The sequence below is a fragment of the Wasmannia auropunctata genome, unplaced genomic scaffold, assembly GCF_000956235.1.
Source record: "Wasmannia auropunctata unplaced genomic scaffold, wasmannia.A_1.0 LD336116.1, whole genome shotgun sequence".
NCBI lineage: Eukaryota > Metazoa > Arthropoda > Insecta > Hymenoptera > Formicidae > Wasmannia > Wasmannia auropunctata.
In genome coordinates, this window is record NW_012026774.1 from 1,560,198 (window position 1) to 1,585,144 (window position 24,947).

At 39.8% G+C, this 24,947-nt stretch overlaps 4 protein-coding genes across 9 annotated transcripts; 1 reads left to right on the forward strand and 3 right to left on the reverse strand.

Moving 5' to 3' along the window:
• Positions 1-21: 21 nt before the first annotated feature.
• Positions 22-2,668, reverse strand: LOC105459266 (protein THEM6). The gene is made up of 3 exons (XM_011705191.1): positions 2,264-2,668; positions 721-935; positions 22-650 (listed from the first exon to the last, which is right to left on the reverse strand). The coding sequence occupies exons 1-3, from the start codon at positions 2,406-2,408 to the stop codon at positions 414-416; spliced, it is 597 nt and encodes a 198-aa protein (XP_011703493.1). The 5' UTR covers positions 2,409-2,668; the 3' UTR covers positions 22-413.
• A 1,313-nt stretch (positions 2,669-3,981) lies between these two features.
• LOC105459333 (protein THEM6) lies at positions 3,982-12,371 on the reverse strand. 5 transcript variants are annotated; one of them, XM_011705311.1, is made up of 5 exons: positions 10,962-12,371; positions 9,383-9,816; positions 7,076-7,290; positions 4,604-4,789; positions 3,982-4,356 (listed from the first exon to the last, which is right to left on the reverse strand). In XM_011705311.1, exons 2-5 carry the CDS (start codon positions 9,537-9,539, stop codon positions 4,243-4,245), a joined length of 672 nt encoding a protein of 223 aa, XP_011703613.1. In that variant the 5' UTR covers positions 9,540-9,816; positions 10,962-12,371; the 3' UTR covers positions 3,982-4,242. The 5 variants fall into 5 exon arrangements, with proteins under 5 accessions (XP_011703613.1, XP_011703783.1, XP_011703957.1 ...); XM_011705481.1 differs by lacking the exon at positions 10,962-12,371 and adding an exon at positions 10,867-10,952; XM_011705655.1 differs by lacking the exon at positions 10,962-12,371 and adding an exon at positions 10,867-10,944 and having other exon boundaries at positions 9,383-9,785.
• A 493-nt stretch (positions 12,372-12,864) lies between these two features.
• On the reverse strand, positions 12,865-15,787 carry LOC105459578 (probable tyrosyl-DNA phosphodiesterase). The gene is made up of 7 exons (XM_011705771.1): positions 15,573-15,787; positions 15,416-15,493; positions 14,978-15,339; positions 14,206-14,897; positions 13,580-14,125; positions 13,251-13,452; positions 12,865-13,128 (listed from the first exon to the last, which is right to left on the reverse strand). Exons 1-7 carry the CDS (start codon positions 15,583-15,585, stop codon positions 12,982-12,984), a joined length of 2,040 nt encoding a protein of 679 aa, XP_011704073.1. The 5' UTR covers positions 15,586-15,787; the 3' UTR covers positions 12,865-12,981.
• Positions 15,788-16,103: 316 nt separating this feature from the next.
• Positions 16,104-19,275, forward strand: LOC105459653. Of its 2 annotated transcripts, XM_011705891.1 has the most exons (5): positions 16,104-16,415; positions 16,525-16,865; positions 16,934-17,345; positions 17,461-17,922; positions 18,407-19,275. In XM_011705891.1, exons 2-5 carry the CDS (start codon positions 16,572-16,574, stop codon positions 19,180-19,182), a joined length of 1,944 nt encoding a protein of 647 aa, XP_011704193.1. In that variant the 5' UTR covers positions 16,104-16,415; positions 16,525-16,571; the 3' UTR covers positions 19,183-19,275. The 2 variants fall into 2 exon arrangements, with proteins under 2 accessions (XP_011704193.1, XP_011704269.1); XM_011705967.1 differs by lacking the exon at positions 16,104-16,415 and having other exon boundaries at positions 16,779-16,865; positions 16,939-17,345.
• The last annotated feature ends 5,672 nt before the right edge of the window (positions 19,276-24,947 follow it).

Below are 24,947 nucleotides of genomic sequence, written 5' to 3' on the forward strand. Positions count from 1 at the left end.
TACAAATAATAAGAAATAATGTTTTTAGTGAAAACTAAAATTTTAATCCGCACAAATTGTACAGCAATTAAAGGAACATCTTATAACATATAATCTAAATAAGTTCTATTTAACATTGTACCTTAATTAATAAGGTAACAGATAATTCAATATTATAATTTCTAATTTAAAAATAGTATTTTGACCAAAAAGCTTCAGAAACTAATTATACCTTAAAAATGCAGAAACTGATAATAAGAAAGATATAAACTATTTATAATGATAGAAAAATCAAACACTTTATGAGCCTCATATACAAAATTATACATATAACAATGTAACAAAAAAACCATAATATATTAAAAATCAGTATAAAGGAAAATTAAATAAATAATGTGTCGAACAAATTAACGTATTAAAAAAAAAAAGATTTTTCATTTCTGTTTCTTCAGACTTTGAGACGACTCTTCCATACAATCCAGCCATAATTGAAGTTCTTTCGTGGGCTCCGGCCTGCGTGTTTCCGGCTCTATATCGGCGATTACTTGCTCTACCGGAACTTTCAATCCGGTTACAGTTTGCCTGCTCAGTACAACGGCACGAATAAAATTGTCCGTGAGACTGATAAACTGTTGTTCTACATAAAAGTGTTTGTCTTCCCAGTAAATAAGCTGCAACAATGCAAATTGGATGGATTATTGCGCAAACGAAAAAAGAAAATGCAAAAAGTATCGATTATACCTTCGTCGTGACCTTGTACGGTGTAAAGATAGGAATCGCACGACGATATCGTATAGTGGATGCACCTTGTACAGCACTGCCGCCTCTTTTTGTGATCGCAGCGTAAATTCCTGATCTGTCATAAAAATGAAAACGCGCAAAATCCAATTCGCGCAAATATCGCGCGTTATTCATGTGCTTGAAGACCAGATCAACATCCTGAGTACTACAGATCCCTAAAACAAAAGAAATTCATAAGCTATATTAGTATTATTATTATAACAAAACAAAAAAAATTTCTGGTAGCTAAAGAATTTAGGCTTCCTGCTCAAATTATTCTCGAGATTAAATATAAACATAGATTAAATATTAGTTATAGATATATGCCTATATCATATATATGTCAGAGTATTTATCTATTGAAACGTAAATAATTTTATTTCAAATAATTTAGTTGTATAATTTGTCTAATCCAACTTAAATGAGTTTTATTGGCTGATAAAAAAAATTTTATATCTCATATTTTGTAAGAATATTTAATAATTTTTAATATTTGTAAGAATATTTAATAAATTTAAAATATTTTACATATTTTAAATTTATAAAGATTTCTAAAAATCTTTAAGTTTTCTTTGAAAATTATAAAATGAGAAATTTTATAGGATATTTCAGAAGTCATATTTTTCAGTACTGAAAAATATTTCAATTCGTATTAAAAAATCTGATAAATTTTCTAAAAAGTTATAAAATTAGAAATTCTAAAAAATTCTGAAATTTATGAAAATTATGTAGAAAATCTAAAAAATTACATAAAGAAATGTTATGAAAAGTTTTCACCAGGGACTTAATTGAAACAATCTATGTAAAGAAATAAACTCTTGGAGTTTATAACAATTATCACAAAAAACAACCTTTATGTATGTAACTATTAAAAGCCTTTCTACGAATGAATACTACAGTGTTCCGCAAAATGAAGAAACGCTGTGCTGGCGCATCTGTACAGTTATTTGCCGACCCACATAATGTAACTGAACATTACGAAAACATGCAGACATTATTCATCAATATCATAAATAATTGTGCATCAACTCTGGTAAATAACATTTTAATGCGTAAAACAAAAAATTCCCACGTCTTGTGCGTCGTAATAACACATTTTTATTATTACCCGTTTAAACGTGCAAGTCTTACTCGCGAGATCTCTGATCTTGATACAATGCAATAACAATGAAATATAACTTTGCACGATCTATATCTCGCTTCCTGCGCGGCGAATTATTTCATCATCTATAATTATTTCCCCGTGTTTATTGATACTCATCTCAAAATTTTTTATTCATTTTTTATTATTTTCTTACTACGCAACATTTTTATTTTTCACTTACAATTAGTATTATCATTTTTTATCTTTTAGTATTATCATTTTGTGCTTACGACGCAGAAAACGCCTTATTTAAACAAGCGCAAAAAAAATATAGACTCATCATAAATTAACCAGGTGATCTCTTCATACGCGATGTACTTATTTCAATGTAACGGAGTACGTTCTGAGATGAGAATTTACCGTAAATCGTTGTTGTATCGAAGAGCTTCTTCTTCTTCTCGAAAAGTCTGCCCCAAAGGATGGTGAAGATAATTCTCAGAAAATAGTTTACATCGAATAGAATGTAGAGAATGGCGATTATTGCCACGCAACAAGAACACAACATTATCAGCTTCTATTGGTGAATCTCTCTTGATATTTTAACAACAGCGACGAAAATACGTCGACTCGATGCACGCCTTTTCACGGTCGACGATAGACTGACCGTACAGATGACTCTGCAGTCTTGGAAGAACCGCGGTTTCAAAGGCGATAAAGAAAGACGCTTCAATACTTATCTGTCATGTTGATTGATCGAAAAATCACAACCGAAATTAGAATCGCAAATTAGAAAATTTGCAAATGAATGTACAGACTTCTAACAGAACGTCACGCTTAAACACGTTTGACATGATAAGTTTATTGCGCTGAAAGAAGAATAAAGAAATATTAATTACTCTGTACAAATACGTACTAATAACTTCAATTTATTTTATCTTTTTTCACTTGAAAATATACTCTAAAAATATACTTCTTTACGCAAAAATATACTTCTTACTGCATATAACTTCAATAAACAAGAAAATTTATTATTTTTTAATATTTTATCTCGCTGGCTAATTGGAAATTTTAAATAAATTAAGAAATTGAATCAAGATTATATTAAAAATAAAATTTTTCAGTTCATGTCTTATAAAATTTTATTAATTTTCATCGAATGTTAGGTAAGACACGACAGAGGAAATTGACGACTATATGAAATGTACAATATGTGGACTATCATCGGTGTTAATAAATCGGTGACCTTGTTAGTTCGCGAATTATTTATGCTTACGTGTGCGCATATCCCATTAGTTACAAAACGTGGTCTGCAGTCGTTACGAGCAAGCATAAAAACAGACTAATAAATTCACGAAGCAGGATAAAAATCACGGCAGTTTCTTCTTCTTCTTCTTCTTAGAAGAAGATCAAAGTTCTTATGAGACGACATGTTTAATAGATAGATATATTTCTTCCAATGTATAAAGGCACCTAATATATATATTACGTAAATACACAGGCATTCATTGTTACAATAAATATGTAACTAAATTAATATTTGTTATTTCCCTGCCGTATTCACAATCGACGTAGTTATGTACAGAAAAAAAATTTAGATGTATAGCATATAACATTAATAAGATATTTAAGTTTGTTACAGTTTTTGCTAACGTATTAAAGAGAGTATTCTACATTTTTATGTACACACAATGATAACATTCAATTCAACGTTAAATTAGTGCAAGTGCAGACCAAAGCACGTATGGAAAACTCCACCTCGCTTCTAATTCTGAGGTAATCTTTTGTTATTTAATGCAAAAATATTACACGTGTACAGTTATATAATTTTTTTAATGTGCACTATGTCAAATTATTATTTTGACATTTTAACGTAATAATATATTGATTTCTTGCGCTCAGATGAATAAAATATTATAAAATTTTATAATACAAAGGTGTAACAAAAAATTGTCATACTTTTCTTTGAAAAATGTCTCAAGAATTTACCTACAATTATTATCTCTTTCTAAAAATTTGCCTAATCTATGTTTTAATAGAAATAGGAAGAAATAATCGCTTTCCCTCTCTCTCTCTCTCTCTGCGCGCGATTATAATAACTATTCTTATTCCGCCTCGATTACGGAACATCAAGCTGGTCGTAGGCCGCTTTTATCATTTATTTCGTCGTATAAGGCCGCGCTAAATTCCCGCCTCTCAAAGGTAATTAAATACCTACATAAATTACGATTAATCGCTCTCATTACGGAATTCCATCCGAACGACATCCGTCGTCTGGCCACGTCCGACGATTAAAGTTGTGTACAGGAGATCGCATTCCGATATTCCGCTTGTTACACGGTCGTGGTTGTGTATATTGGTGCTAAAACGATGTCGCCGCTGGTCGTCGCGGCGTCCGTTTGTCAGCAGCGCGTCGTCATCGTGATCGGCTCCTGCCTCAACATCGCCGAGGATATCTCGTTACTTTCCATCCACCTGCTCACTTCGGGCGGCATCTCTGGCCGTACAGGAGATACCTAGCGGCACATTATGTCGTTTAACTTACCCTTCGAGATTATTTAATTAAATATAATCAATAAAATTTCTCTCGTTGGAGGAACTAAATAATGACTCGAGCAATCGCGACAAATATTAATATTTCTTCATTTCGCAACATTATAATCAACATGTATCTATTGTGATAAACACACTTCTTAGTGACAATTGAATGGTTCAAAATGATTTTTGCAGCGTTCTCCAAATAAGATTGTCATTAATTCCTACCTGCACTACACCTGCTTCGACATTTCCATTTTGCTTCACTCCACGATTTAATAGGGCACCAATCACAGTGTCGGCGCTACAGTTAAGAAGTCTCTGCCTGCAAATCGCGATTGCTCTTATGAAACCATCGCTCGGCGTGATAAATCGATGCTCCATGAAAAAACTCCTCTCGTCCCAATAAATAATCTAAAAAAAAAGGTTAACATTAGATTATGTAAAATTAAGTTAAAATTAAATTACGTAAGATTGCGTATTTTCAATATATATATTACGCATATATTATATATACATAATTAAAGCTGCAAATGTCCATTTCCAAATCCATTTTTTAATTATATAATATCTATTTTAATAGCAATTTTAATTGTATTTGTATTCTGTTTATTTGTCGCCAAGGCGATTAAAATATATAAATATTCTCTAAAAAGATTTTCAGTTAGTCAGATTTTATTGATATTGCATCGTTCTTTTCCAAAGAGTACACGTGCTTCTTAATTTTGAACTGAATGAACAAGCAAAAGAATTAATTAAAAGTGGACCGGTTTGAAACCTTGACTTCTTTACTTTGCAATCTCTTAAATATTCTCAATATCACAAATACTTGTACAATAACAAGTACAAGTAAACCGGTTTCAGACATTTCTTCTTTTTATTCTTTTGATTTTTACAATATTACAGTCATTTACGTAACAATATGGGCATAATGTGTGTATCAGTGAAATTTTTCCATTGTGCAACTCGTCAGTCGATAACATCTCGTACTATCATGTTAATATAATCTGATGCATCGTTATACTGGTTTGCTTAAAAAAAAAAATTAAAAATTGGAAATTTTGTAAGTGACCTTCCGAGATGTGATAGATAACAATAATTCGTCGAATTCACTGATTTTTGGATTTTACGTCACAATATCTTCACTGGATAAGAATAGGCATACTTCTCGTTTACCAGAATGTTAAGCTATTCATTAAGAATTAAATTGGAACTCAATCATTACCGTAATAATCTTGTACCCTTTGTTTTTTGTGTAAAGCAAGTAGTAAGTGTATACGATCGCTGCTCACGCATTTACTCTCTACCGAAGCGCGACCTTGTCTCTTGATACATAATTTAATACGTCTGTTAAGGACATTAAGGACAAGTCTCCCCATAAGGAGAACCGCTCGTAAGTTTCGAGACTGTGCGTCATACGATCGCGTGGCGCATTGCAATTACGAAATCAAAATAGCGTTTACTTTGGGATCATGGATGCCTTGAAAAAAAAAAATAACCGTTTGTCTATTGACGCGTTTGCTATTACGCATTCAACATATGCAACTCTTGGTAGACCGGTGTAACGATGCTTTGTTTTCATAACTAAAAGCCTACATGTTACTCTCGAGAAAAATAATTTAAATATGACAGAATGGTTTTTTAAATGAGCAATGTTCAGCGAACGTCTCTTGGAGTGTGGCTGTTTATTATTTAAAAAATGATATCTTAATTGATTAATTACATAGGTCGACAAAGGAATTTTTGTAAAATAATTTCTTAATTAGTACTAAGTCATTAATTACTTGTTGTCAGAGGATAAAAAAATTGTCAAAAACCAAATAATAAAAATATTTGTTTGTTGAAGATATCTACATTAAAATATAGAAATATTATCTTTCTTTCATAGAACATTTTTGGCTATACTATATACTATATATACATTTTTACTATTAAAAGATCAAAATTTGAATGAGTTTATTTAAGAAAAAATTTTAAAAACTACATATTAAAATTGAACAAAACTACTTTTATTCTAAAAAAAAATTTATTTTATTAGTTACTTTAGAATCTTGAATATTTTATTACAAAGAAAACATGGAATTCACACATTGAAATCCGATTATTCGTGCGCATTCTGAGTAATTTTGTCAAACATGAAAAAAGTGCTTACTTTTTTACACATTATATTCTTAACAAATAAATATTTTTACTATTTATAAGACTATTTTTTCATCCTTTAATAATAAAAAAAATCAATATACAAATTAATTTGGTCGGCGATATAGTTTTTATGACTAAAAATCTATTAAAGAAAACACCTATTCTGATTAAAGTTATTCGATATAATTTTTTTTATGTACTGTAAACTATCCTAAAATCGAACATTTTTTTCCTTGTGTCTATGTAAACAGGATTTTTTCTTCTGAAACATTCAAGCTACTACTTATAAGACGATTTTTTTATTTTTTAATAAAAATCAATATGTAAATTAATTTGGTCAGTAACAATGTTTTTTATGATCGAAAATCTATTTAAAAAAAAAACACCTATTAGAGTTATTCAAAATAACTTTTTTATCGACCTGTGCTATTATTGAAACATAAGAACTGTAAACTGTTAACAATCACACGTTTTTTTCCTTGTATCTACGCAAGCAGGGTTTTTTCCTCTGAAACGCATTCAAGCTACACATATTCGCATTTGATTTCCTTGAAGTACCTTAGACGTAATTTTAAAGATTGTTAGCGGTTTGATGAAACGCCTGTAGCGTATAGTGGCAGCTCCTTGCACAACGCCTGAACCTTGAGAACGAACCTCTCGATACAAATCGGTTCTCTCATAAAAGTCGACCCTCGCAAAATCGAGCTCGCGAAGATACCTTGCGTTGTTCATGTGGTACAAAAGCGCGTCTACGTCGTTGGTAGTGCAAATTCCTGCAAAAATTATTATAAAAGAATATTCAATATAAATGTAGGCTTAAATGAAATAAATCAATAATTAAGAATGAAGCTAATATAAGCCGACACAAGATGAAGTGTGTCATAAAAAAAACAAGGTTTTTTGATTAATTGTGTTTAGAAATATATTCAGAAATTATTTTATATGCAGTTTCAATACGTATTGTTTAGTTACTTTATAAGTTCATTACATGACCTGTTCACGTGTTCAATTTTATGTCATTCTATCAAGTTCAATATCAATGTTTTATCATTTTATTAAGTCATATATCATTTAATTTTTATTTTGACTTCACTGCTTAAGTGTTCTTCCGAAAGCTTAAAAGAAGTAATAATTTTCAATTTGGACAAAATGACTATGCTTGATTTTACGATTGACTCTCGTAACGTACTTATTATTTACTGGATATAATTATTACTGGTATAATATTTTATTATGGTAATAATATTTTACTGGTTATTTTGTTTTTTTTTCATTGTACTGAAAATGACTCGAACAAGAATCAAAACGTTTATGTTTTAAATTGTATTTATCTATTAATATATATTTTTTGTAATACACTTTCATCTTGTGTTGGCTTATATTGGCTACATTCCTAATTATTGAATTGTTGTATAATTTTACAATAAAATTGTATAATTAATTTTAAAAAAAATTGTTTATTACACTTCCTGTCTATTCCAATTATACTTCGTTAATTAAATCATGATCACATCATTGAGCAACTAAGATGTGAATGTTATATAAATGTAAAGCGGACACATTTACATGATGATGAGCGATATATAAGGCTTATTCTTTCCAGGTGAACTTTTTTACATTGGAAAAGAAAAGATAAAAATATTCACTTTGAAAAATAGATTTTAAATTAAATCTTAATGAGTGACATATATAAAAATATGATGATTAAAATTCAATGGTTAAAATAACAACGATTGCAATTCAACACTTCAAACTCGAAGATACGTTCTGTATAAAATTATACTGAACATTCCTCACATTCAAAGGACAGAAAGTTCAGTCTCTCGATGTTTTATACGTATTGAGACTGCGTATGAAATAACTATATTTCTGTGCGCAATTGATCAAAAGACATTGTTATACCTTATATAATGATTTATGTAATGGGACATAATGATTTTAAGACATTGTTGATTTTTTTTAACTTCGGACGAAGTTAAAAGAATTAGGGACGCGTAACTGTGGCCAAGCACCTGCATAGATATATATGTACGTAAATAAGTATATACGACAAATCGGTCATTGCATTCGCTGAAAAGCCACATATGAATCATTTTGCGAGGTAAACATAAATAGAATCGAATGCTACTAACTACCTACCGGAAAACGTAGCATATAAATTTATAGCGAATATTTTTTTTACGAGGAAGAGATTTTGCGCATTTTAAGCGCGTTATGGTGCGCAATCAATAGTCCGGATTTGTGACTTTCTACCAGAGCCGACTAATTCCGCACATGATAGGTCAAGGTTCATACAAGAGAGAGATAACCGGATCGTAAGGATTCCTAGATTATATCGTAACGACAAAATGACGTATATAAAAACTCTTCAATCTAATCATCTTTTAATATCTCGTTAATTAATGTCGAATTGTCGTGATCGCATTGTGGAAATTATTGATCAAATACAATTTTCTGTGTTTACTTTTACAGGCGTCGTTAATTAAATTGTTGTATTAAGATAGTCAATACTGCAAAGATTTATCATAAAATATAAGAATATTTTTTCATATTTCTCTCTGACATTAACATTAATTACATGTGTGTTTTCAAAATTCTTCTACTTGTTATTTTTCAATAAAAAGAATAAAATAAAAGGAATCCGGAAAAAAAACTGAATTAATTAATTGAAGATTTTTAACTAAGTTGTTCACATTAAAGAAATAAACTTTTATTAGCCTAATTAATTTATGCTATCAGAAATAGTCATAAATTTTAAGTTTTTAAATGAATACCAATACATGACGGCTAATGCATGATGTATGAGGTATATCGTTGAATGTTAAGCTCTTTTATATCGCAGCTGAGCGTATACATATCACGTACCGTAGATCACGGTTTCATCGAGAATGTGCACCCTTTTTTTGCAGTAGCGCGCGAGGAAGACGGTGAGAAACATGCGCAGGAAGTAATGAAATTCGAGGAGGCCATAAATGAGCACGATGGCCACGAAGACTCCGACCAGGACCCAACAAGTCATCATCCTGATAACCCTGCGATTTGTCGCTCTCCACGAAACTCAATCCGGCGGACAAGCGGTGGCTCTCCGGTCTTCGGGGGTGGCTAGACTTGCGGATATCCTCCACCGCCGCAACACCGCTCGCACTCGCAGTTTATCGATTCGTCTGGACGGTCGACGGCGCTCCACGTCCCGTCAATAAGAACGCAGGCTGCGCTCGCACCATTTCGAAGGATCGCGAACGAGCCGCAGCGGCGTCGATGGATTCATCTTAAAACGTTGATTGACGTCATTTTCCTTCCTTGATGTGTACCGACAAAAATTAAAGTCGCGGGCTTTGAACGTGATTTTCGGACGCGAGGCTTGTAAGACTAACAATAAGATTTAGCGATCGCAATTCATTCCGTGTCGTGATGAAGACTAATATCTCTGTTTACGATTGTACACTCTTATAATGAATTTTTTACGACATGCGTGTTACAAATGTTAAATACTAAAGTTGTAGCTTAACGCGCACATCAACACTAACATTGCGTACGTGGAGCTATTATACGCGTTATCAGCGCTATTGTGTCATCTTATTTTTTTTAGTTCATTAGACACAAGGACATGTTAATAGCGCTGACAGCATATTCCCCGAACGCAGCCTAATTTGCCTAAATAATTTTACTGACAACTGACAATCGACTGGCAGTTATCTCTACTTCCACGAATTCACATCAAAATAAAATATATAACGCCGACAATGTTAATAATTAAATATAATTGGAAATCTAATTTTTTCAATATTTGCCAATTGAAAAATTTCGAAGAGACAAAAGCCACAACGTAATAAAATAACAATGTGAATCTTTTCAATGCTTGTTAACTGAGAAATTTCAAAGAACTATAAAAGTCACAGCATAATAAGAAGCAATGTGCTGTCAGACACACATGGCTTTAAAATTTTAAATAATTGTCTAACCACTTTACGACTTATTTGTCAAATCCGTAATGTTACCGTAGAAAATTTCTAAGAATTCCTAACGTTGAGAAAAAGGCGAGTCAGTCGAAAGAATAGCACAAAAAAGCATGTGTGCCAAGTGTGGATTTACCTTGTTTAAATAGGGGAAGAAAACTGAATCGAGCGCACGATTAGCGTCGGTGTGCTAATCGATCGTTTCTGGAACTGGAATCGGTGAAGGAATCAGTGAAAAATCGGACGGGATGAAGCAACGGAATTTTGCACCACACCGCGAGCTCGCTTTCGATACTTTCGCGTTTATCGTCGTATTATCAGGCGGGACACGTTCTCCCCGAGCTATCGCGCCGCGCGCCGCGTATTGTGTCTTCTAAAAAAAAAAAAATTTACCGTCTACACACGAAGTCCGTGTCCTTTTATTTTGTAATATTCCCGCACAGTGTGTCACTCTTTCCCCGAGATATCCCGTATCGAACGACACTTACAAGATCCTCGACGATCCTCCGGTAGATTTTACGAAGAGGGCCCGGCTAATCCTCCGGCAAAATCTTCCGAGACTGAGGCATCTAGACCTCGGGTACCAGACGGACGAGTACGCGGAGTAATTGATTCACGCCGGTGCGCGCACACCGTCCGTTGGTGGAGCTGGTCCTATCCTGCCAATGACATCTCGCGCACTGATGATCGAATCGTCCTCGGCCGGCCGCCGTCGCCGGCATCGAGAGAGAAGTCCCTTCCCAAAAGCCGCATCTGCGCCGAGGACGTCCAACTAGGAAATCCGCCTTAAGTTGGTGGGAGGCACAAAACGGCTCAGAAAACTCATCGGTTAGCAAGTTTTAACATATAATTGATCTGACAATAAAAACCGTGGAAAAAGCCCATTCAAATGCTAATTTGCAAAAACTAAAAAGAGTGAGATTGAAATCGGCTGCTCGATTCGCACGCCGATGATGACGCTATAATAATCGCGCATGCAATAAGGATTGCATTTAAGAAGGTATAAGAAATGACATCGTGTTCGCGTTTTAATCTCTGACATTAACTTTAAATACTGCTTCGAATTTGTTTAATTATTAATGAATACTGTAATAATATTTTTTAATGTGATATTACATTTGATATTCTTTTTACAAAGTTTTCTTTATTGCACCAAGGATTTTTTGCGCGCAGCGCATTAATTTTTTTTCTCGTTCCATAATTACTGCTAAATAATGAACGATAAATAAGTGACAGATAAGTACATAACATTGTACATATATGCACATACATTAAATGATTGTATTTCTGAATAAATTTTTGATGTTTAGCATCATAAATGATCGAATTTTCGCTATTAAAAATGTTTAAGTTAATTTTATGAGTAATAAATTACCGAATTTATCGATTAAAGACTATACTTGTCAGCTTTATCATGATGATTTTATCATGCCGCTTCCGTTGACATCCTTGAAAAGTTTGCGAGGTATTGCGAGATTATCACCAGGCAATATTATCGATAGAAATGCAAAGCTTTGCAGAATAGCTCGGCGTTCCGTGTTTGCCGAGGGAAGTGATGTTTGCGTTGTTTCATAGTAAAATGTTAATATGACAAAAGATAAGAGAATACGTTCCGAAATCGGATGTAAAGATAAATACAGCGGAGCTATAATGTGTATTACAAAAAAAAAAGAGTTGCATATCTGTATTTCCTCTACGTGTTTTTGTACTAATGATTTATTAATAAAAATCATTAATAACCTTAATGATATACCGCGCTAAAAATAGACCAATAAAAGTGGAAATAAAAGTGAACTATCTATTATATCTTTTCCTTATAACCAGATATTTCGTATAACTTAAAACTTTCCGCTAATCGCGTATTTTTCCTATAATCGTATATATATATATACACACGCGTGTATTTATACACATCTAGACGAGACGCGTCGCCCAACGTGTGTATGATACGCGTAATTACTACGTATATATACTGCGATTTGATTAACAGTCGTTTGAAGGCTGAGCATGTACAGACGCTAATATTACGTTTCGGGCCTCGCATCGAGGAAGTGCTTTCGTGCTGATGTTTTATGGAAATCGCGTCTGAGGCGACCGGCACGAATTCGTCGCGAAATCGCGAATGAGGAAGAAGTCATGCGTCGTATGAGAATTCTCTAAGTTTATCGCTTCTTTCTTTTTCCGTCTGCGTAAATAATTCTATATAATATATCCTGTGATGGAAAACAATAGGTCATTAAAGATCCACGAATATAAACATAGCTTCGTCGGAAATACTAATACCTGTGATCTGAATTTTGAATTCTCTAAATCAAAATTATAAACTACCTTTTTCTTGTTTAGTTCTGTTGGTTGTTTCAAAAGGAAAGGTTTCGACCGAAAAAAAAAATATTGACATTTAATGCTTCATTATTTTGTAAAAATACATGTAAATAAATATACAAGCATGCAAAAATATTCTGTCATTTAAAAAAGGTAAGAAAAATACTAGTGTCATCAGCTGAAAAATTACGCTCTGCCTAAAGAGTGGAGATATTCGTTGACGAAAGGACTATCGCCCGACTCGTATCGGCACAACGGAAGATCGTATGGAATCGGAAATACCGGGACGGCTGGATCCTCCTCGTCCTGGATGGGAAACGTCGTTGTCCCAGTCTGAATACATACAAACGAGTTTGAGATGTAATAATATTAATCAGAATAAAATATGCGCCTTTAATTTCAACGACATGTAATGATTAACAATGTAAAAAATTATAAAGTAATATGATGCTTACGACAAGTTTTGGTATGAATACAATGCCGGCCTCGTAGTTCATCATGTAATGACTGTTTCGTTGGACTCCCCATGCGGCCTTGCTCAGATTCGCGCTGGTGAGCACAAACCAAGGAATGCTTTTCAAATCGGGCGAAATTCTCGTGTAGGATTTAATATGAGGCATCGCACGATCTCGTCCTGTTCGCTTGGCTTTCCATTGGCTATAAAAATAAATATCAAATTTTGTAGAAAAAACGGATCGCTTCTAAAGTGCAAAGACATATATATATATATATATATATAGGCATAAAAATTTGAATGAAATAAAGATAAACGATTATAACTTACTGCAAGTACGATTCTATCCACTGTTGCTTAGAATGCACTTGTGCGCTGTAGGGCAAGCAGCAAGATAAATTCCGACAGTCAAAGCTCTGCTTGTAATTCTGTATCGACGGGTAAATAAAGTGGAAGTGCGGATGACTCTTTAAACCCTTAGTAGTCTCCCTCGACATACACGGAATTATGTCTCTCGACAACCAGCTTTCGAAGTTCGGACCGAGGCTGCCTATGCTGGAACTCTGGGCGACTATAGGCCACTGAGGGGCATCTGGCGGTAATGTGGCATGACGCGACAGGACGTGCGCCAATTTCTTGTGCCCCCAGAAATCGGCTTCGTTGTCCTTGTGAGACGTCCCGGGAATGGAAGCGACGAGAAACACGTTCACGTCAGAGAAATCCGCCCTCCGTACTGCCCATATCCATTGCGTCAGAGCTGGATGCCTGTATTTACTCAAATATCGCTCGAGATCCTTTTTGAAACCCGTTGGAGATTCTCCGTCACTGGGATTCGCGGATTCTGGTAGCAGGCGCAAGTGAGGCGAGATCCACAATCTGATCAGGACACAATAAAGAAAGATATTTATGGACGAACGTCATACCACTAAGGCGTATCTAAGAGTATTTAGACAGACCCTTGTGTCCTGTTTTCCCAGTCGTCAGAATACAAATTGGCAGTGGAGACAACCACCCTGATCCCATCATCTTTGTACTGCAGGAACATGATCTTCGTATGATGACAGCCAAACTTGGTCGGCATGTCTACTTTTATCATGGTTATGTTGCTACTCAATTTCTCATGATCCACTCTGTCGCCGTACAGAATCATCATGTCAGTACGTTGGCCAGCCAACAGATACTGCAGGCACAACCACCCGACGTCTACCATGAAATTTAAGTGAAGACTGTTAACAATTTCTCCAAGACTACGGTCGAGAATCTCAGGGAAAGTTATGGAGAACTGTTGACTGTAGGTCTCCTTGGAATTCTCGACTCTCGTGAAGAATATGTGGTAAGGTGCTGAAAAGGCATATTTTATCGCAAACTCTCCTGGCTCCACGACGGACACCGTGTACCCGGATTGTCTCATCATCTGAATGGCCCTCTTTCTGACTTCCTTTCTTGACTTTTCGGAATCGCAAGCTTGGTACATATCCATAATAGACGTTCCTGAACTTTTATCTTGCTCGCTGCTCCTAGAACTGCATGGAGTGTCGCCGATACTCTGCCGATCCTTAGCGCGATTGCTGCTTTCTATGCTCATCTGTTTCATCTTTTTTGTAACCGAAGAGCTGACTTCTGACGTCTCCAGACTTCGCTTTTTCGTCTAATGAAGCAATTTATATTTATTTGTTTATTTATCTTTCGCAATTTTAAGGTTACGAATTCATTCCCAATTTTACTAACCTTGATGCTTTCCGAATTCTCATGTTCCTCGCCGCTCAAAGCTCTAGAGAGTGCCTGAGCTTCTGCATCCATCTGCTTGAGTTTATCTTGCCTCCTCTGTACTGCTGTTTTCTTATGTCTCTCCACTTTTTCCTTCAAGTCTTCTTTAGTACTCGACGTAACGGTAGACGAAGCTTGTGTTTTAGAAGATGAACAGCCAGTTACGGACAGCTGATTGTCCTTGCTTTTGTCTCTCTCCTTTCTGAGCACCATTTGTAATACTTTCAATTGATCCAACAATTGTGAACGATCGTTACACGTGAAGTGAAGCACCTCTGGTATTTCTATCGTACCGTCCAGCTGATCAACCAATAATTCCTCCACTGAAATTTTAATCTCTGATAATAATGTAACTTCATATAAAATATTGAAGGATACAAATAATCGAAAGATACTTACAATGAGGATGTGACATTTCGCTGAAGTGAATCGGATTTTTCCGATAACATTTCTCCATAAATGGACAACACTTCTTTTCTGCAATGTCAAATAAATAATCTTATTAAAAAATCCGGAAGCTTGAGAGGTAATAATCGGCGCCAATAATCGGCATCACCTATAGAATTCATCCTTGTAAATGAGATTCAGTATTTTTCAGCGAAATAATTCACACAGGAAAGGTCTCGTCTAACTTTGGATTTCTTTATTTCTTGTAAATAATAACGTTCTGCAAACGTAATCATACAGCATTTAACGTTAAAGAAACTGCTAAATAATTTCGCAAAACGTCAAACTCATCCTAGAATCCCACGAACATATGGGAGAAGCGTATAACACGCCATCTGCATTCGCTTTGGAGCTGAAACTTCATAGTCAACATTGTAGATAAAATCGTCATTTTATCCACGCGCGATGTAAAACACCGCATGATTTTATTGACAATTATATTTGTGGATCAAAAATATGAGAGAGAACATGATTTTTGAATGCGCAATTTTTATCGAGAATAAAGCACCAGCAGTCTCGAAAGGTAAATGTAGCACAGACACGCACCACAAATTGCATACCCGCGGTGCAGTAAAGTTAATGTTATGTAGTTTACCTTCAGGGGGCGTTAGAGTGCACGAGGGGCATTTCGAGGTAATACGCAAAAGGCCGGCCGCGCGTCATGTCGTCGTCCTCTTTCGGGCAAGAAACTTTCGAAAATTATTTCAGACTTCTTAATTCGATATCTCGAACCGCACGATTCACTTGATTTTATACTTCTCTTTGGCAGTGAAAAGGTGAAAAATGTCAAAATCAAAATCTTTCACGTGAACTGTAATCGAAATTCGCGCATCGCAATGACAAAAAAAAATAGTTTGCATCGTGATATGTAAATAATGCCCGACGAGAGATTCGCCGCCGCCGCAAGGCACATCGTTCCACCATTCTGTCGCTTGAAAATTACAAGAAATAGGTAAATTAAAAATATATATTCGAAATTTTTTTGCGAATTATTGTTAAACTGCGAAATGAGGAAACGTCCCTCCGATTGCAATACTCGATATCACACTTGCGTTTTACAGAGACGCGTGATTTCGGCGCGTGACGATCCCGTTGACGCGGTTCAGGCATGGGCGCGTTCCTCGAGAATCCGATGTTCCTCTTCGTGGACGACGCGGAACCCATTTTGCCGATCTTCCGGTCCACCGAGTACGGTGATACAGGCAGGATTGTGGAACTAACGGATGTCGGCTGCGACACGGAAACCACGTTTCCCATACATTTTCCACGCGGCGCGTTTAACCGGCGTCGCGGTGGAGCCGAGAGTCTTGGATCGACTCGCGGAATCGCTAAACGACGGTGGTTCAACGACAGACCGAATGAATTTGCCCGGAGAGCAAATAGAAACATAAATAGTAATGAAGTAAGCGAATACACGGTCGAGGTTTTCAACGAGCCGACGCCTCAGATATACCTTCCAATAAATCATAGGGCAGTAATTACGTCCGAGGGAAAGTGCGACGAGACTATCGCGATTACGATGACACTTCTGATCTGGATTTCGACGACTCGTATGCGGAGAATTCCTATGACGATTTCGAGCTGAAGAACGATCTCGCTGTCGAGGAAGATGATAACTACTATATCCAATTCGTTAGTCCACAAAATGCGGTCGTGCATTCTCGTGGAGAACGTACCTCGCGATACGATTACTTGCAGAGAAATCTCGAGGCTCCATTTACGCGAAGTATTCACATATCTCAAAGGAAGAACACTCCGCGATGGTTCGACAGCGACGAGAAGAATCTCCGTGAAATTCACGATACTGACGTTCAATCGAGCGAGCGCAGGAAACGAACAAAGACCCTCTCGAGAACCAATGGAACCTTCGATCGTGAGACGGGTACGTTTTGTTTTTTTTTTTAATAGACGAGTGTAGGAATTATGGAGGTCCTATCTAACATCAACGAAAAAATCTCTATTAAATCCTTTTAATTTCCATCATTGATTTCTTGCAGAATTCGAGCAAACTCGCGAAACGGCGATGCACCGCGATGACCTTCCCAACGCCGTTGATACCGTCGCGCCTTCGAAAAATAAGTTCTGGGACTTTATTCCGTTCGAGAACAATACGAAATATGAGGAACCAACTTTTTACGATCCAAGAACGAGAAATCATGGTGGGTTGCAGAAAATGACGCCGCGCAGAAGAAGATCATATGTCTTTGATTCTCAATCGAAACGCATAAATATTGTTGACTCGGAAGGAGAAGAAGAATTTAAAGAGACGCTGAACAAAGACAGCCGAGAAAACTTATCGTCCAAGATTCCGATAAACAGCGCGAAGCATCGAACTTCGAAAGGCAACGTGGTGAGGGAGAAGATTTTGCGATTAAATACATCAAACGCGATTTCTTCACGCGATCACTCAAGGATGCCTATCGACGAACAAATTTCAAACATGTATCCTGCAGAAAAAAGTAAGAATTATAAAAAAAAAATTTTTTTTCTCCTTCTCTCTTCCCCTTTTATATTGACTCTCTTTACCGACCATCATGTGTTGTGAGAGTAATTCACATGGCATCGGCAGATATACAATTACATAATTTTGTTCACTTTAAATGCCAAATAGGTTTGCTTCTAATGGCAACATATTACATTTTTATCAATAAAAAAATACTACAGACATCGTTCCTTCGGCAAATATTTTTAAAGTCTTGCAATATTTTTAAATTGATTAATTCTTTCATGATGTATGTAAAGTAGTAGAGGAAAATATATTAAATTTCTTTATTTATTATTAAAATAATTAAAAATAATACAATATACTGAAGATGTTTTTTCACAGTGCGTTCTTTGAATTCTTAAATACGTCATATTTATTTTGTCTTGTATCACGTACGAGACACAAATAGATGAATATTTAGCTGATTTATTTATTTACAAATTACGTTTTTTTTTTAGATTTAATTAATACAAGGCCGCATTCCGCAACCAAAGGAAAGAAGAATGAATCTCCGACAATCGAGAGAAGAGAGGAAATCACGAGCGCGACCGTCGACAATCGTCGGTATCGCGACAGATTTGTCAACAAGCTTTCCAATAATTCTCCCCAAAAAACAAGTCGAGCGACAAAAATGTTTAATCGCGTCGCAGACTCGACGAGCAACGGACGGATATACGCGGCGAACGAAAGAGATAACTCGACTTGTCGTCGCGAAAATGCTGGTAACAATAAAACGGATCGGATCAACGTAACTGTCTCGCGATTGGCAGCCGAGGAGAAAATACCGAAGAACGAGAGTGCATTTGCTCTGAGAATGACGGGTGCTTCCGCGCCGCGTACGGATACAGAAAAAAAGGAGGGAAAATTCTTTTCCAGATTACCCGTTAGAACGTGGAAACGCCTGAGAACAAAAGAACCCGCCGCGTTGCGTCCTGAGAGCGACGCAGCGAGCGAGGATATTAACCGAAAGTTTCAGGCAGCGGAAAACGAGGCTGCGAGGTCGAACGATCGTCCGGAGAGGGTGGAAAACGATGACGTCCGCGGAAAAGATCGCGCGGCCGCGAATCGCAACGATGTGAAACGGAGCGGGCGTTTCGAGGCATCAGGATCGCTCGGTTCTGATAAACCAGGATTAATCTCCTCCAATTTGAAGAGCATAAAAGGAATCAAGGACTTGATCACGGCGAGGGGGACACTGCACGAGCAACAGAAGAAGAGAACGAGCGGCAAGTAGAAATCGCGAGATATCTCGGGATGAAACACAAAATATAATTTATAGATTTATATCTTCAATCGATGTCTATATTAAAGCTCTAATCTAATCTTTCTCGATCTATATTTTGCAAATGACAATCGCGTGCGGTAGGAAAAATTAAGCGACACGATTTGATCGCCCTCCTCGACGGCACGGCCACCTTTTCGTTTCGTATATCGTTCCGTCTCTGCGCCTCGGTCGAGTAAGGGAAGAAAAGAAAAAAAAAAGAGCGGCTCGATTGGGAACACGTAACCGCATGGAACGAGACGCGCATAATTGCGCGCGTGTAATGGGGCCGTTGGGTTACCTCAAAAGAAGACCCCTCCCGAATGATACCAATTATGCCATCAACGCACCACGCATCGCACGCTCCCCCTCCCGCTGTCGACGATTCCCTCTGTCACAGCACAGTCAACCTCGCCCGCATGTCACAACCCCCGCTTGCGTAACCACCCTAAAGTGGAGCGCGCCTCGTATAATACCGCGTCGCGATTCTCGCTGCGGGGTCCGTCGCGCGCGGCGATCTCGGGATCGGGGTTAGAGCGAGGGAGAGGGAACGGGGAAGAAATATGTAATTGTCCATATTTACCCTTGCACCCGGCGGCGCGTACTCAAACAACAACATGAAACACCCCCACAAAAGATCCCCCCCCCCTACCCGGAACAGACGCGACGTCGGATTTAATCCGGACCCGCTCAAATATTTTCGTTCTACTTGCTTCGCGACGGGTGCCACTCGCTCACTCAATCTATCCCTTCAAATTAACTGTTTTATACTAATTAAAATTTTTATTTATACCGACGGAAACGATAAGCGCGACGATAATATCTGTTCTCGTTTGCAATATCGCGGAGTAAAATTTACTGAAATTATGCCGATCGGCGCTCTAATTTCTTACGTTTCATTATCCCGATCGGAAAAACAGAGAGAGAGAGAGAGAGAGAGAAAGTGACGACGGGAGAAGCGCTCGCGAAAGGAGCCGGCGAGTCGCCCCGCGCGCGGGCGAAGCCGAGCCGCCCAGCTGGAGGCGGATAATCAAATAAACCTGCACGCACCGTATAAATTATCAATCAGGGCGCGATTGTGCAACCCCAACAGAGGGAGCCATCCGTGTCGGTAAGGGTTGTTACATCGACGTCGCCCACCGAGGGCGAGGGGAGGCGAGGAGAGGACGACGACGGCGGACGTGTGTGTATGTATGCGAGCGCCCGACGACGCTTGTCGCCGTCGTGTCGAGTGACCCCCGCGTTAATAGTTATCTTCCCCGCGTGCGTGGGCGTGCGTGAACGTGAGTTCACGCCCCGCAGTCCCGAAGGGGAGAAGAGGCGCCGAGGGACGGCGCGTGCACGTGCGAGGGAGAGAATCGCCGCCGCCGCCGCCGCCGCCGCAGTAAGGTGTTTTTGTACCGCGCCGTTGCGTGTGCACGTGTGCACGAGATCTCTCCGCGGATACCGCGGTCGCGAAGCCGAGAGTGCGGCGTCGAGTTAGATTGTCTTCCTGCCGAGGGAGAGACGGATGGAAATACGACATGGGATACGCATCTCGGATTCCGCGTCGCTTTCTAAGGGCCCTGTTTGCGGGGATGGCGAACGGGGGGATGATATACTGACGATTAGGTATCTCACGCACGGGATTATCGATCGCGCCGTGCGATCGTCCGCTCTTGCGATTCGCGCCACGCGAGTTTCACTTGCGCTCGAGTTTCCTCCGGGAGTCTCCCCCCGTATATAGCAAAATCCCTCGTTCGGGCACGTAAAGGAATGTTTGTTACATTGACGAGGCGCCCCGATCACGCACGACGGGAGCGAGAAACAAGCGTAGCGGAGCCAATTAAGCGTTGTGGGGGGGGGGGGGATCAACCGCCCCGGATGCCTGCGGGCATCGACGTATCGAAATTAATCGGCGCGTCGGCTAATTCTTCTCAAGCTCACCCGCGGGATATTCCGCTCTGTCCGCGTATACAGGGTGTATCTTGGATTCGTCATGGTACTTAGCTTCACCGATTTCATTCATGCCTTCCATAATTTCGAAGCCTTTCCTCGGAAAACGTCTCCCTCTCTCTTTCTCTCTGCCACCGTCATTCTCATCGATCGCGATCGGTTTCGAGGCGATTTCGCCCAAAGCGGAGGCATCTCGTCCGCGCGATTAGGGGATGAAGAATAAATAATTCGGGTCGCACGTTCCGCTGTTCCGCGAAGCGGAATGCACCTATTAAGCGGCGCGCGGCCACGCGCCCCCGAATGGAGAGAATCCCGGAGGGAGGCTAAATAGTTTTCTATAGCCGCAGGCAGTGCCGCGATTGTGCATCGGGCCGTGAGTCGACGTATGCACGTAATATGTACGTACGAACGTACGTCAAAAACGCGATAGGTACCGTTCGGCGTTCTCACGTTTCGGCGTCAATGCGCAGATACGATCATCGGGTGAGCGCGGCAGCTATATAGGTATAATATATAATATACTATATACCGCGGAGTGGTAAACACCTCGACGACGAAAACGATAGTGGTAGCAGTGCCGATCGGGTCTCGCGTCCGATAAATGGCATCGATAAACGAGAACTAGGGGATTCAGATCTGTTTATTTATCGCGACCCGATCGACGCGCCCGGCGGCGACCGTTTCGCCTCGGCCGGTCGCGCGTAAATGGCCGCGGGCCTTTATTTAATAAGTTGTTATAAATTAAAGGGCTACCGCATATTAAACCACCCTCTCGGCATATTTATAGTCATTCTTAAGAGAGCGTATATACCGGGCATACGGTAATTGTAAATCATCGGCCGGCTCGGTGCGCGCCGCTGCGCGCACGCCACGCACACGCACACCGAACGTTGTATTCGGGCCTCTTCCCCTTCCCCCCCCTCCCATCTATTTCTCTTCCGTCTTTTTTTTACGCGAACTCCCTTATGAATTTATCTTCGGCGATGAAACGACAAACGGTTTTAATTGCCGCTTCGGGCATCGCGCGCTCCGACGACGGAGCGATCCGGCGATCTCCTTCGCGGTTACTCGTGCGATCTCCTTCGACGTTGCCTCGGCGCGTCTTGTTATCTCCGCTTCGGTTCGACGACGATAAGCGCGTTTCTTTGCTCCGTTACCATCTCCGTTATTATCAATTAGCAATTTAAACTAGCAGAAAAAGAGAAACGAATTTATCGCTCGGCATCCATGTATCTGCAGGATAATTATCTATAATGCTTGGAAAAATCTCCGCATATACAGTTGTCCTTGATGTTATCTCAGTTTGACAGATGTAATACTAATAGGCATTCGAATCGCGTTTGAGTAACGAATGAAAAAAAAAGGGAAGAAGGTTTTTTTTATGGAAGAATCGAGCCTCTACTGTGGAATCGATCGTGTCACGCATCGTATCGCGGCGATAATGACCGTTCGGCATCCGGATAGGGTAACGTAATGCGCTTAACCGGGAGAAGACGACGGGTATATCGAGGTAGTTCGATAGTTCGCGCTAACAGCATTTGACCCCGGGGCCGAGGCTTGTTCCCCGGGTTTTGCCGGAGAGAACGCTAACAATGCCTTATGTCGGCGTTTCGCTACTCGTGTCACGCGCGTACGCGCGTGAGTTACTCGACGGCGCGGCGCGGCGCGGCGGCGCGGGCGGTATACGTACGTGTTCCTCGTTCCTGGAGTTTCCGCTATAATCCGATCATCTTCCCGGCACCCACTCTCGCCGCGAGAATCCACGAGAATCCATTGTCGTCCGTAGAATGGCACGCGGCGGGATTTGGTACCGTCGCAAACGATACAAACGATCTAATTTCGCCGTCGTGATGAGGAGGAGGGGGATGAACCCGGGGGAAACGTCTCGTCTGCAAACATTGCTCGAGTTTGACTTGAAGCGCCTGCACACGGGAGGGACGCGCTCTCTCCTTCGCCGAATCCTTTTTCGGATATATATTTCTTTCTCGCCTCGAGTCGTTACAATTCCGCGGTTTACTATAATCCCGCGTGACGCGCGCGCACATACACATATATTGCACATACAGTACAAACACACACGTACGAGTGAATGGAGAACTTAAAGCGCGCCGCTCGTCGTAAGTCATCTCGAGGCGAGGAAGCGAGAAACGACGGGGGAACGATAAGAGGAGGGGACGGGGGGGGGGGGAGAAGTGTCCCCGAAAATCGTGAAACCCACGCGGCAACAGTCGCGCAGTCTCTCTCTCCGAGGTGGGTTAATATATTTTATCTACTGACCGGGAATACACATCCTGCCGAGGTGCGGGCTTTTATACACCGCGCACCGGTATTTATGTGTCGCCGCCTTGCCTAAGCGTTTGATATATGAACTATGAAAGGGGGAGAAGGAATGATATAGGAGTTGGAGCAAGGACGGAGGAGGACGGAGGCCCGCTCGTCTGCCTCGCCTCGCGATATATGTTCTTTTGACAATGAGAGGAGGAAAAGGCCCGTAGAGGAGAGAGTGAAATATGTTTACCTACTACTCTCGCGGAGGAAAAAAGTCACGTTGCCAAACTCCCGCTGCCTCCTTCTCCCTCATTTTTAACTGTAAATTTCTGCGAGCGTTTCCCGTTGTTGTATATATACTGCGAATGTCTCAAGAAAATATCCCGGGAAGGACAAATCTTCGTGCCTCTCATGACGAGCGTTAAGGTGGAGGCATAATTTAAGAGACGAAGGATGATGCTCCTTTAAGTAGGCATCGCGGAAACTAAGGGGAGGAAAGAGAGAGAGAGAGAGAGAGGGAGGGAGAGAGGGAGAAACCGAAGCAGCGAGAGGGCGGTTGCTTGATTGGGTTAGCACTTAGCGCCGTGATTGCCGTTTGTGACTCCTTTGCCATTTCGCTTCCAAGTACCCTCCGCTCGAGATTGCGAATCAGGGAGAGGAGCTGGGCAGACAGCCCCGATTATTCTCGTGTCTTTTTCTCGTTGCGAGTTTCGGAAATTTTCCGTTTCCTTGGGCAAGCCAACTTAAATTCGCGCGTCGCGTCTCTCTCTCACGCGAGATTTTCATCGATCCTCCCCCGCGACAGCTTTCTTCCGTCGCGACTGTAAAGAGAAGAGGAAACGCACGCGCGCGGCCCTTTCCCTCGGCAGCTGTCAGTCGCGGTACGCGCGCACCCGGTCCACTCTCCGTTTCTCGTAATCAGCTATGCAAACGATCTTCAGGCGCAATAAAAATGGAAGTATCTATAATGGCGTCGGTGAGTTTTTGCTCGTAAACGTTTCTCGTGAAATACGCACTTAATAACGGGGGTCGGGAACGGCTTTCGTAGATGACCGGCGTCTTGCGCCGCGCGGATGTACGCACGGGAGCATTAAATGCCGTCCGGTGTGCGCTCGAAAATTTCTCCGTGATATATAAGAGACGTGCGTTTCCGTTATGAAATGCGATAAAAACGATACGATCGCGCGACGCGAAATATCCTCGAGCACGTTCGTCGGCCGTTATTAATGCTCCCGATCGTCGTACACCGCCGCGTTTATACTCGGAATCGAGTGAAAATGAGAGGCTCGCAACAAGCACGTTGTTAGTTAGTCATTACACCATAGGTATCTCGAGGAACGGGCACGTTATTGCCTTATGACTGCTAATGATAATTGCGGCATATACGCGGCGTCGCCTGATCAACATGATTCCCCGCGAGTCCTCCTCTCCGCGGAGCCTGGTTCTCGTTCCGAATTTTATTGCGACGGGAAGGAAAAGCGGTCCCGGGTAGAAAAAAATTTAAGAGCAAAGACCATTGTTTATCGTCCCGTCTC